The sequence below is a fragment of the Nicotiana tomentosiformis genome, chromosome 11 (assembly GCF_000390325.3).
Source record: "Nicotiana tomentosiformis chromosome 11, ASM39032v3, whole genome shotgun sequence".
Taxonomy (NCBI): Eukaryota; Viridiplantae; Streptophyta; class Magnoliopsida; order Solanales; family Solanaceae; genus Nicotiana; species Nicotiana tomentosiformis.
Genome location: NC_090822.1, coordinates 126,424,292 through 126,437,701, shown reverse-complemented (window position 1 = coordinate 126,437,701; position 13,410 = coordinate 126,424,292). Strand labels below are relative to the sequence as shown.

At 38.0% G+C, this 13,410-nt stretch overlaps 1 protein-coding gene and 1 pseudogene across 1 annotated transcript; both read left to right on the top strand.

The window, feature by feature from the left end:
- Positions 1-2,574, top strand: part of LOC104090311 (extensin-1-like) — a 3,798-nt pseudogene extending 1,224 nt beyond the window's left edge.
- A 4,809-nt stretch (positions 2,575-7,383) lies between these two features.
- LOC104090310 (extensin-1-like) lies at positions 7,384-8,983 on the top strand. Its single transcript, XM_009595376.4, has one exon. The coding sequence runs from the start codon at positions 7,429-7,431 to the stop codon at positions 8,746-8,748; it is 1,320 nt and encodes a 439-aa protein (XP_009593671.1). The 5' UTR covers positions 7,384-7,428; the 3' UTR covers positions 8,749-8,983.
- The last annotated feature ends 4,427 nt before the right edge of the window (positions 8,984-13,410 follow it).

Below are 13,410 nucleotides of genomic sequence, written 5' to 3'. Positions count from 1 at the left end.
AGGTCGAGACGTTTTGTTTTTACTATTAGTCGATATAGGTCAAACGTTTTGTTTTTAATATTTATCGATGCATCTAAGTAAGTTATAAGTCGATGAATCAATTTACAAATAGATATATTTGATGATAAATTATATATACTAATTAGGATCTTCACAAGTCTATCCCTAAAATTAAAGAACCCGACCCCGTAGTCCTAGCGCTTCGTGTTCTTATATATATACGGCTATACCTCTCTCTATACACACACACACACACACACACACTTCATTGTAATACTTTAACTATATATATAGCTTGTTATAGTATATGTTTGTGTGTGTGTGTATATATATTTATATATATATAACACGCTTATATATATATATAAACACGCTTCGTTGTACTACTTTAACTACATATATAGCATGTTATATATAGTATATGTTAGTGTATTCATTATTTGTATTACAAACGTGTTAACGGATTATATTTATATTATTTAGATAGTAAATATAAAAGTAATTGGAAAGTTTGACCAATGTTGACGTAAAATAACCGACCAACTTTGGTCGGTTATTTTGTAGAAAATAATAATTACCGACCAAAGTTGGTCGGTAAATGTTTCCCCTACATTAACTAACCAACGTTGGTCGGTAATTTTAAATATAAATTTTTAAATATTATAAAATATTTTAAATAATAAAATAATTATTAAAATTTTAAAAATTGGGTCCAGATTACCGACCAACGTTGGTCGGTAATCCAAAATTTTCTTGTCTGATCAGCTGGGTCAATTCGTTGACCAATTTACCAACCAACGTTGGTCGGTATTTAGTTTAAAAAAAATGTAATTTTTTTTCCAGTTTCCCTCCAAGCTAGACGGTTTTTGGTCGCTTTTTTTTGAACGACCAACGTTGGTCGAAAATATTTGGTCGGTTTTTAGCAGATTTTTAGTAGTGTATACGCGCTGAATTTTTACATCGGATAAAAGTTTTTGTGTTAAAATGAAACATAAGAAATAGAGTTGGAGGGCCAAAAATGGAACAAAGTTGAGATAGAGTTCCAAAATGAAAAATGAAGCCAAGTTCAATGGGTTGTCTATGTATTTGGCCTAAATGTTAAGAAAGATGTCTCGCTGCAATATAAAAACTAGAGTTCCCAACATAACTATGCAACACAAGTCTTAGTTCTATCCTTCTCTTCTCCGACTATAGTTGCAAAATCAATGTAAGAAACTTTGGGAATTTAGGGCAATGGCCTCTTCTTGCAGCTGCCTTGGCAATTTGCTTTGTAGCCAGCACTGTTGTTGCTGATTACTCTTATGAGTATGCTTCTCCCTCACCTTCTTATAACTTTAAGAAGTATTACAAATCACCATCTTCACCCAAGGATCATGTATCGACTCCTTACTATAAGTCATCTGCTCCTTCAAAGTACTACAAATCACCTACTCTTTCAAAATACTACTATAAGTCATCTGCTCCTTCAAAGCATTACTACAAGTTACCGGCTTTCGCGAAATACTATAAGTCGCCGGCTCCCGTGAAATATTACAAGTCGCCATCTCTTTCAAAGAACTACTACAAGTCACCAGTTCCTGTAAAATACATTACAAGTCGCCATCAATTGCAAAGTACTACAAATCGCCATCGCCTGCAAAATACTACAAGTCACCATCTCCAGCAAAATATTACAAATCGCCTGCTCCCTCTAAATACTATAAGTCACTATCTCCTTCAAAGAACTACTACAAGTCGCCAGTCCCTGTAAAACACTATTACAAGTCTCCTTCACCTGCAAAGTACTATAAATCACCATCGCCTGCAAAGTACTACAAGTCACCATCTCCGGCAAAATATTACAAATCGTCTGCTCCCTCTAAATACTATAAGTCACCACCACCACCAAAATATTACAAATCTCCGGTTTACTACAAGTCTCCACTACCACCAAAATATTACAAGTCCCCTATTTACTACAAGTCTCCACCACCACCAACTTATTATGAGAAATCCCCTTCATATTATAAGTCACCTCCACCTCCTCCAAAATACTATGAGCAGTCACCTTATTACAAGTCACCTCCACCCCCACCAAAATACTATGAGCAATCACCATCTTCTTACAATGCTACACCTTCCTATAAATCTCCTCCACCTCCACCAAAATACTATGAGCAATCATCTATAACTCACAACTTGCCATCTCTACCAAAAACCTATGAAAAATCACCATCTTATTACTCACCTCCACCACCAACGAACTATTACAAGCAAACTCCCACCTATGCCTCACCTCCACCGCCTGAGAAGTACGAGCAATCCGCCACCTATGCTTCACCTCCACCCCCATCAGCATCTCCTCCACCAACCTATTACTGAAATTAACTATTCAGTCATTTTTCGCCATTTTTATGACTTTTAATTGCTTTTTGTCCTCTTATTTTAGCAACTCCATTTCCTCTGCCAAAATTTGATGTATGCTTCACGAATGATCGGGTTTACTTATTATGTGTTCAATGTTCTTTTGTTTTAATAATTTGTATTATTTATTGTTTGATTTAAGTAAGATCCCCGAGATCTCCATCAATTGTTCTCATTATATCAAGATTCTATATATTCTACTTTTCTTAATACTGTCATCTTCTTTGTCTAATACTGTGTGCTTTAATCGACTGAATTCTTTCGTCGGTCCATAAGTATTTCTCCTGAACATTTATTCTAACTTAGTTAAAATGAAGCAGATGGTCTCTTAAGAACTTTTTCTCGAGAATGGTTTATAACCTATCTATTCTAAAATAATTAAGAAATATTAATCTCTTTTCACGGTTTCCAAAAGATTTTGAAAAATTGAAAAGCAGAAAAATGGCGCAGTTCGACCTAGTTTTAAGGTTTGACGTAGTGTAATGGGGTGGGTTGGTCCAGAACACCCTCCACTTCCAACTAAAAGATTGTGAGTTCGAGTCAGCCCAAGAGTAAGGTGGAGAGTTCTTGGAGGGAGGGAGCCGAGGGTCTATCGGAAACAACCTCTCTACCCCAGGGTAAGGGTAAGGGTAAGGTATGCATATACTAGGGGTGGTATCCGGGCCCTGACCAAGTGGGCCGGTCCAAACGGTCTCAATCCGGTCTCTACCTAAACGGGCCAAGCGGTCCCGGACTAAACGGTCCTTTTCTAGGAACCGTCCGGGAACCGGACCCACGAACTCATGGTCCCGGGCTAAATGAGCTAAGTGGGCCCGGGCTAAACAGGCTAAGTGGGTCTAACGGCTAAAATATTAATTTAAAAAAAGAAAAAATAAGAATTGAAATTAGAGACAAAAAGATGTAAAAAAATATCTAAGGCAATGCCTTGTAATTATTTTTATAGAATTGTGACTTAAACTTTTTAATTCAAAATTTAAAGACAAAAATATTGTAAAGAGATATTCAAAGCAATGTCTTGTAATTTTATTATAGCATTAAAAAAAATATGGCAATATCTTTTTTAATATTCTCCCCCATAAAATGAGCACAACAAGGTACTAATACCACCATTGAGAAGAAAAAGAAACTAATCAAGATGTGCCAAAATACAAGTTACATAATACATACTAATTTTTGTTCATACAAGTTACATGGTATCTCTTATAAACTTCATAAATCATTCAAGGTTCAGAGGAATTTCCGTTGGCGGTGGCGGAAAAGTAGCCTGGTCATCGCCGTTTCCATTGTCGGGCGAAGCAGCATCCTCCGCGAGTTCAGCTAGCAGTTCTTCGTAAGTTTCGTCTTCCTCTGGTTGTGATTCAGCAAGTCCAAAATTTCTTCTTTCCGAACGGATCCAATCTCTGAAAAGTACTGATTTTTCCAAGCTCTCTCTCATAGAATCTCTATAATCACCAAGTTAAATTCTTGCTTGACTGAAAGCGCTCTCCGATACCACTGTTGAAGCTTGAATAGTTAAAATGTCTCGGGCCATCCTTGAAAGAACCGAAAAGTATTTTTCTTTGTCCTTCCTCCATTGAAAAAAATTAATGGAGCCAACGGGATTTACTTCCTCAATTCCCTGCGACAAATAAACTTCAAGCTCATTTAGTTGTGAAAAATCACTACTACTAGAACCTTGACAACCCCTAAAACCCGCCCAAGCACTAAGTGCTCTTACTCCCGCAGTTCTTTTAGATGATTGAGAATCTGAAGATGAAGGAGTTGGAGCATTTGGTCTAGCATGATTTAATGCAACTTCATAAGCATTATAAATAGTTTGAGCATTTATTTTAATTGAGGCTATTGCTTCCGGAAGTTGAGACAACTCATCATCTTCAAGTGCTAAACCATTATAAATAGTTTCGTACCAAAATTGAGGACCTCCTAATTTCATACAAGGATTTAACAAGGCAGCAACACCATAAATAGGGGGAATAGGGAAAACATATTTTTAAAATTCTTTTCTCATAGAATCAATAGGAAGTTGATAAATTTTTCCACCATTTAAAAAATTAGCAAACAAATTTGCAAGTTCTGCAATATAAACTAAACAGTTAGAAATGGTAGGATAATATTGTCCAGAAAATTCATTTGTAGCAATATGAAATTTTTCTAAAAAATCAACAAGTATTTTAACATTAGCCCAATCCCAATTCGTAAGGTGCTCATCATCATCACTTACATGTGCATTAAACGTTGAGTTTATGGGGTTTCTATATTTATATGCAACAACCAAACTTTCATACATGTAATTCCATCTAGTTGGACAAGGTTTAAGAACCTTTCTTTCTCTTAGGCCAAATTCATCGTATCTTTTAAAATATTCTCTAACTCTACTTCTACGGTTTGAATAAAAAAGTCAGTTAAGAGCCATTTTAACCTTTTCAATTTCAATATTTAAAATTCTCATACCATCACCCACAATTAAATGATAAATATGACAAATACATCTAACATGAAAAATATTACTAAATGCAGGATTTAGCGTAGTGGTAAGCAAGGCTATAAAATTTGTGTTACTAGTAGCATTATCCATTGAAACTGACATTATTTTATCACTAATGCAAAAATATCTATAAATATCCGTAATTGTGCTAGCAATAAACTGCCCCGTGTGACGTGAATTAATTATTCTATAAACAATTATGCACTTTAGCATAATGAAATCCTCATCAATCCAATGACCAGTAACAGTAAGATAATCACAGTCATTGCCACTTCTACCAATATCAGTTGTAATAGCAATACGATAATTTATATGAGTAAATAAATAGCGCAAATATTGTTCATATTCATGCTTATATTTATAAATATCGATCTTTACGGTTGTATGACGAAAACCTTTATAAGTAGGATTAAAATTGTTTCTAATATAATGCACAAAGTTAGGGTCAAAAGGAAAACTATAGGGTAAGCAGATAACAATTACCATTTTTGTCAATTCTTCCCGTTCTTTTTTTGGATCATAATATAAAATACCACCGGTAACAGTGTTAATTCCCAGTTGAAATTGATTTGAAAATTGATTATCGTTGAAGATTTCAATTCACCAACTTCACAATTGTTTCATAAATTGTAACAATAAAGTAAGCAATAATATCAAATATAGAAGAAATTTAGAGAAAGATTGTGATAGATTGATATTGATTTTGTAAGAAAAATAAAAGAAAGGGAGTGGGTAATTTATAGTTGAAAATAGGGAAAAAGTATAATTATAAAAAGTTTGGGGTTAAAACAAAGTTGGGGGAGGGAGGGAGGTGGGGAGGGATTAAATGACTATTTTATAAATAGCCAACGGCTATTTTTGACAGCCCAACAGTTGTTTTTAAAATTTTTCAAATATTATTTTAAAAAAAATATTACCGTTGGGACCGTTTGGCCCGCCAAGGGACCGGTCCCGGTCCCAAAGCATAGAATCGGCCCATGCCCACTAATACCGGTCCTGGCCCGTTTGGCCCGCGGTCCCCGGGCCTATCCCGATCCTAGACTGACCCACTTGCCATTCTTAGTGTACACACTACCCTCCCCATACCCCACTAGTGGAATTATACTGGATTGTTATTGTTGTATTGTATTGGGGCCCAAGGCGAAGTGTAAGTCCCATGAATCTTTAAATTTTTGCTGTAATTTATAAGTCTACAAATAGTAGAAAAAATAAAAAAATGTTAAAAATACGTTAAGATCATAAAACTCTAAAATAAAATAAATTGTCAAAAAATTAGCATAAATATAGAAACTCTAGCATAACTATGAAAAATAAAATAACTTTATGTAATACATCAATTACAACATCAACAATCAAACATCGAAAGAGAAAAAACATCTCGGAAACAAAATGTGATCTGTAACTCATGTGAAGTAAATGAATCACGAAACACTTTCTTACTGTTATTTGAAGTTCTCTCTCTCTGAATAATTAGTGGGCGTGGATAAGTTTACGCGCCCTTATTTTCTCCCATCACCACATGTACTGTATAACTCTGCTCACTAATACTTTAACAGAAAATAAGAGATCATCTAATGTTCTAAAGACTACGTTTGCGATGTTCTCACTTCTGATTTATGATTGATATAGATGGCTTTTGTAGAATTAAGGGTTAGTTAAGGATTTTTGTTGATTTACATAGCTAATTACACTCGATTGAACAAAATCATTTGGACGAGCCTCGTGCGTTTGGCGTTGGATGCATTTTAAGGATATATACGAGCGCTTGAAGCACAGTTTTTACGAGACAAGAGTCCCCCCACATATGGATCAAACCGTTTACGAGCTCCTCGTCCTATCACAGGTTGTACGGATTCTCATACCGATAGATTGAAGGGTCGTTAGGTTATCGGGATAAAGATATTAATCTCCGTTTAAAATTTGGGATTAGAGTTATCCCATATTTGATTGTGGGTATTAACTAATACAATTTAAATCAAAATAATGGTATTCACTATCCCATATCAGAGGCAGGATAGATAATACCATGGGATATCACAGAATTATAATTCCACGGGATATTTCATAAATGAACCAAACGACCCCTTAAGGTATAATTTGTTGTGTTTATTCGCTGGTTTCCCTAATTGTTTTTGAACTTCATATTCAATATACCGTAATTATCTGTACAAGTCAACTTAATTATTCGCTAATGGGATGCAAGTCGTGGTATCCTTAATGTTTTCTCCATTTTTAATATTTGGACTTTTCTATATCATCTTGGTTGCTAACCATGAAACCATTACATAACTGCTATATAAAAACCAGAGTTCCCTACTCAACTATGCAAGACAAGTCTTGGAGAAAATGCCTGCCACTAATTATAGAAAAGATCGAGCCTATATTTTGACTTAGCTATAATCTTAGTGGGCGCCAATAACACATACCTAAAATTATAATATTATGTTCCTATATAAAAGCCAGAACTCCCTACTCAATATGCAAGTCAAGTTTAAGTTCTTTTCATTCTTTCTCCAAGTATTGTTGGCTGCATAAGCAAAATGACAAGCATAGGGAAGCTGGGGCAATGGCCTTTACTTGTAACTGCTTTGGCAATTTGCTTTATAGCCAGCGCTGTTGTTGCTGATTACTCTTATGGGTATGCTTCTCCCTTGCCTTCTTACAACTCTAAGAAGTATTACAAATCATCATCACCGCCCAAGTACCTAGTACCTACTCCTTACTATAAGTCACCTACTATTGCAAAACATTATTACAAGTCACCAGCTCCCGCAAAATACTACAAATCTCCAGCTCCAGTAAAATACTACAAGGCACCAGCTCCTGCAAAATACTACAAGTCGCCAGCTCCCGTAAAATACTACAAGTCGCCAGCTCCCGCAAAATACTATAAGTCACCAGCTCCTTCAAAGAACTACTACAAGTCGCCGGCTCCTTCAAAGAACTACTACAAGTCGCCAACTCCTTCAAAGAACTACTACAAGTCACCATCACCCGCAAAATACTACAAAGCGCCAGCTCCCGCAAAATACTATAAGGCGCCAGCTCTCGCAAAATATTACAAATCACCAGCTCCCACAAAATATTACAAGGCACCAGCTCCCGCAAAATACTACAAATCGCCAGCTCCCGCAAAATACTACAAGTCGCCAGCTCCCGTAAAATACTACAACTCGCCAGCTCATTCAAAGAACTACTACAAGTCGCCAGCTCCTTCAAAGAACTACTACAAGTCACCAGCTCCTTCAAAAAACTACTACAAGTCACCATCGCCTGCAAAGTACTACAAGTCACCATCCCCGGCAAAATATTACAAATCGCCTACTCCCTCTAAATACTATAAGTCACCGCCACCACCAAAATATTACAAGTCCCCAGTTTACTACAAGTCTCCACCACCACCAACTTATTATGAGAAATCACCTTCGTATTACAAGTCACCTCCACCTCCTCCAAAATACTATGAGCAGTCACCTTATTACAAGTCACCTCCACCCCCACCAAAATACTATGAGCAATCACCATCTTCTTACAAATCTCCACCTCCACCATACTACAAAGAATCTACACCTTCCTATAAATCACCTCCACCTCCACCAAAATACTACGAGCAATCGCCTATAACTTACAACTTGCCATCTCTACCAAAAACCTATGAAAAATCACCATCTTATTACTCACCTCCACCACCTGCAAACTATTACAAGCAAACTCCTAGCTATGCCTCACCTCCACCACCTAAGAATTACGAGGATTCCGCTACCTATGCTTCACCTCCACCACCTGAGAAGTACGAGCAATCTGCCATCTATGCTTCACCTCCACCCCCATCAGTATCTCCTCCGCCAACCTACTACTAATTTTAACAATTCAATCATTTTCGCCATTTCCATGACTTTTTATTCCGTTTTGTCTTATTTTTAGCAACTCCATTTCCTCAGCCAAAATTTGATGTATGCTTCCCGCAATGATCGGGTTTGCTTATTATGTGTTCAATGTTCTTTTGTTTTAATAATTTGTATTATTTATTGTTTGATTTAAGTAAGATCCTTGAGATCTCCATCAATTCTGCTCATTATATCGAGATTCTTTGCATTCTACTTTTCTTAATTCTGTCGTCTTCTTTTCTTTGTCTAATACTACGTGTTTTAATAGACTGAAGTCATTCGTTAGTCCATAAGTACACCTCCTGACGTCTATTCAAACTTAGTTGAAAAGAGGCACATTGCCTCTTGAGAAATTTTTCCCGAGAAAGGTTCATAACCGATCTATTCTAAAATTATCTCTTTTCACGGCTTCCAAAAGATTTAAATAAAAATTGAAAAGCACAAAAATGGCAAAAGTTTAAGTTTTAAGGTCTGACGAAGTGTATTAAAGGACGGGGGCACAAAGCGAAGTTAAGCTCCAGACATGGGGTGCAAGCCCCAGAAATTTTTAAATTGTACTAATTTATAAATCTACAAATAGTAGAAACATTAAAAAATTGCTAAAATACGTTAAACTTATAAAACTCTAATTAAATAAATATAATTGTCAAAATATTAGCGTAAATATAGAAACTCTAGCTTAACTATGAAAAATAAATGACTTTATATAATACCATGATATGCGCATCAATTGCAACATCAACAATCCAACATCGAAAGAAAAACAAAAACATCTTGGAAACATAATGTGATATGTACCTCATGTGAAGTAAATGATTCACGAAACATTTTCTTACTATTATTTGAAGTTCTCTCTCGATAATAAGTGGGTGTCTGGGTAAGTTTAACAGAATAGGTACTGCCGTTTCAATATATTTTTAAAAATCGACTAAATCGACCGAATCGAACCGATTATTATGTTTCTTTTAATAAAACTGTAGGTTTTCATATAAAATTATAATTGTACCGATAGTTAGGATATATTTTTAATTTTACAAAATAACTGAAAAAATACTGAACCGTCCCGAATAATTTTATATAAGAAGAATATATTTATATGTTAAGTTTAAAAATAGCAAAACATTCCTTGGGCCTTGTGATTATGGAAACGTTTACTAGGCAACAAGTAATTAAAGCCCACAGTCTTAACTCTCAAACATATTATGCTACTCCTGTTAAAACTAATTTAGTTTTAGTTATCATCTTGAATAGCAAGCCACAAGTATTCCAGCAATATTGAGTAGTAAACCATACTGTATTAAATATCTTTCCTCTTGTATGGTTTAGATTTTTCTTATTTTATACTTAATCTTCTAATATACTCTATTCTTGAGTCCAATGTTAGTTAATATATTCCAATTTTTCTTACGCTATATTTGAATAGTGTGATAAATCTCTATGCTAGCTATCTTTTATATTCCCTTTATCGTCGTCTTTTAAACTGTAAAATTGTCTAGATAGTTTTGTTGAAGTCTACGCAACGCCTTCCTGATATTCCTCGGAAGGGCGACGTAAGGCTAAGCAACTGATGTCAGTGCAGTTACTATCTGCCAGCCGAGGTCCCCTCTGTACACTAGACGAGATTGTCAGTTCCGTACGGGAAAACCAATGTCAAGAGCAATTGAGAGAGCAGAAAAGAGAATTGAGAATGAAAGAAAACTTGATTGCATTAATGAAAGCTATTACAGAAAAGCAACACGGTGTCGAGGGGGAGAGACACCAGTATAGAGAATTGTTTGCTTGCTAGAAAGTTTGATTGCTTGATCCCCCCTAATAATGCTTAAAGAAAATAAATCAAAGTTACATGAGTTGACCTATAAAAGTTGTAGAAGCACACTGAAAGTAAATGACTTGACCTACAAAACTACTCTATATTTACAATGAAAAGGACTTAGTCTTATACAAGGTAGAAACAAGTCCGTTGGCAGTAACCTTGTCTTTAGAAGCATGGTCTGCACGCGAGGCGTTGTCTACACGTGTGGCATTGTCTGCACGAGCGACGTTGTTGCCATCTGCATATGGCTGGGCGCTGGCGATGGCTATCGGTAGGGCGACAGAGGCACATGAGCTCTTGTCACTTGGAGCTGCGAGACCACGACCGACCGTGGCGCTAGGCGTTGGGAGGCTTGCTAGGACACCACAGGCGCGTCCAAGGAGTCACGGGGCATGGCTGGAAAGCCGCCCATGACATTCTCCCCCACCTGAGTTGGTGTCGTCCTCCGCGCCTTACTTGAAAGATAATGATCAATTAGGCTCTTGTAGGCTTTGAGGTTTGTTCCCCTCACCCAAGTATTCTCCTCTGCATCACATCCCTTCTATTTCACCAAGAACTCTTGGTGATCTTTCCTTGAGGCGTGAATCACTCGATCATCAAGAATAGCTTCATCACGCCTTTTCCCGGTTGAATTGGGGCCTCGAATACTGGGTATTGTGAGTTGGCTCTATGAAAGATCCTCCATATCTTCCCGAAAAGGTTTCAGGAGACTGACATGGAAGACGTTGCAATAGGCGTCGGTCATGGACCCCTACAAATAAGTACCGCTTTAGGATTTTGACCATCACTTTATCCCATACTTGGTATTCAACAAAACGATGATTTTGATCAGCATGCCTCTTCATCCGCTTTTGGGCTTTGACAAGATAGCTCCGCACTATCTCCAAATTTTGCTTCCATTCTTTTGAGAAGTTAGCAGCTTGAGGAGATTTTGACATGTTTAGTGCATTCACGGTATGTGGGAGTAGCGGTTGCTGTCCGGTAACAATTTCAAAAGCATTTTTGTTAGTACTAGAGCTCTTTTGTGAATTGAAACACAGTTGAGCAGCATCCAGAAGCTTCACCCAGTTCTTCTGCGATCCGGTTACGAAGTGGCGGAGATATTCCTCTAGTATGCCATTGAACCGCTCCGTCTGGCCATCAGATTGCAGATGAAAACTTGAGCTGTGACTCAATTTTGACCCGAGGCACTTAAAGAGTTGGGTCCAAAAGTTGCTAGTGAAGCGTGAGTCGCAATCACTAACGATGTCTTTAGGGAGTCCCCAATATTTGACGACATGAGAGAAGAAGAGTCGAGTTGTATCTTCTGCTGATATATATTGTGGGGCTGCTATAAAGGTAGCATACTTGAAAAACCGATCCCCCACAACCTATATAGTTGTGAGATCTCCGACATTGGGCAATCCGGTGATGAAATCCAGGAAAACGCTTTCCTAAGGTCTCTTTGGGATAGCTAGTGGTTCCAAGAGTCCCTCTTGTGTCATCGGCCATTTGAGGCCAATAATATGCACGACGAAGTAATGCCATGGTGCGTTCTTCACCGGGATGACCAGCCCACAAAATATCATGGTATTCCTCCAGAAGATTCCTTCGCAGATCTCCTCCTTTAGGAACATAAAGTTGGTTCCCTTTCACTTTCAGGAAACCATCTTCTGTGTAGAACTGGGGCGAGTCTTGCCATGTCCTACTAAATCAACCAAATACTGTGCAGTAAGATCCTTGATGAGTAGATCCTGTATCTGGTCTTTTATGGTGGTGGCTACTTCGCTTCCCCTTAGGGTGGCGAGTAGGCACACCGATGCTAGATCAGCTCTCCGACTGAGCGCATCAGCAACATGATTAGTCTTCCTACTTCGGTATTCCAGGTTGAAGTGAAATTTCGCTAGGAGTTCCTGCCACCTGACTTTTCAACCATTCAGCATCGGCTGGGTCGTGAAATGGTTAACAACTGTGTTGTCTGTCTTGACCACGAATGAGGTTCCCAGCAGATAGTGCCTCAAAAGGCGTAAGCAATGAATGACAACCAATAATTCTTTTTCGTGGGTGGCATAGCGCCGCTCTGCATCCTTCAGCTTCCAACTCTCGTACGCTACGAGATGCCCTTCTTGTAGCTAGACTCCACCAAGGGCATAGTCAGAGGCATCCGTTTGTACCTCGAATGGCTTGGACAAATCAGGGAGGGCCAAGACGGGGCTACTAGACATAGCCATTTTCAATGCGTTGAAGGCCTCCGCTCGCCTGGGTCCCCAATCCCAAGGCGTGACCTTCTTGAGAAGTTCTGTCAGTGGCACTGCGATGAGGGAGTAATTTTTTACAATTCGCCGATAAAAGTTGCATAGGCCAAGGAACGCCCTCAAGGCGTGGATATCCTTAGGCGACGACCAATATGTGATAGCCTGAATCTTCCGTTGGTCCATCTTGATCCGCCTTTCCTCGATTATATGTCCAAGGAAGTCAATTTGTTTTGAGCAAAGAAGCACTTGGATAGCTTTGCATATAATCCGTGCTCCCGCAATCGGGCTAGGGCCTTCTGCAAGTGCTCTAGGTATTCTTCCAGTGTCTGGCTATATACCACAATGTAGTCCAAGTAGACCACCACGAATTCGTCAATGTATTCTCAGAAGACTTGGTTCCTCAGGGTGAAAAATATGGCTGGCACGTTAGTCAAGCCGAATGGCATAACGAGGAAGTCGTATGACCTATATCTTGTCACGCAGGTCATCTTGTGTTCATCACTCTCTGCAATCTGAACTTGACAATAACCTGTCCTCAGATCTATTTTGGTGAACACAGTCGCACCACCCAGTCTATCGAACAAGTCT

Coding starts and splice junctions, on each gene's coding strand:
- LOC104090310 (XM_009595376.4), top strand. CDS start 7,429: ATGACAAGCATAGGGAAGCTGGGGCAATGGCCTTTACTTGTAACTGCT.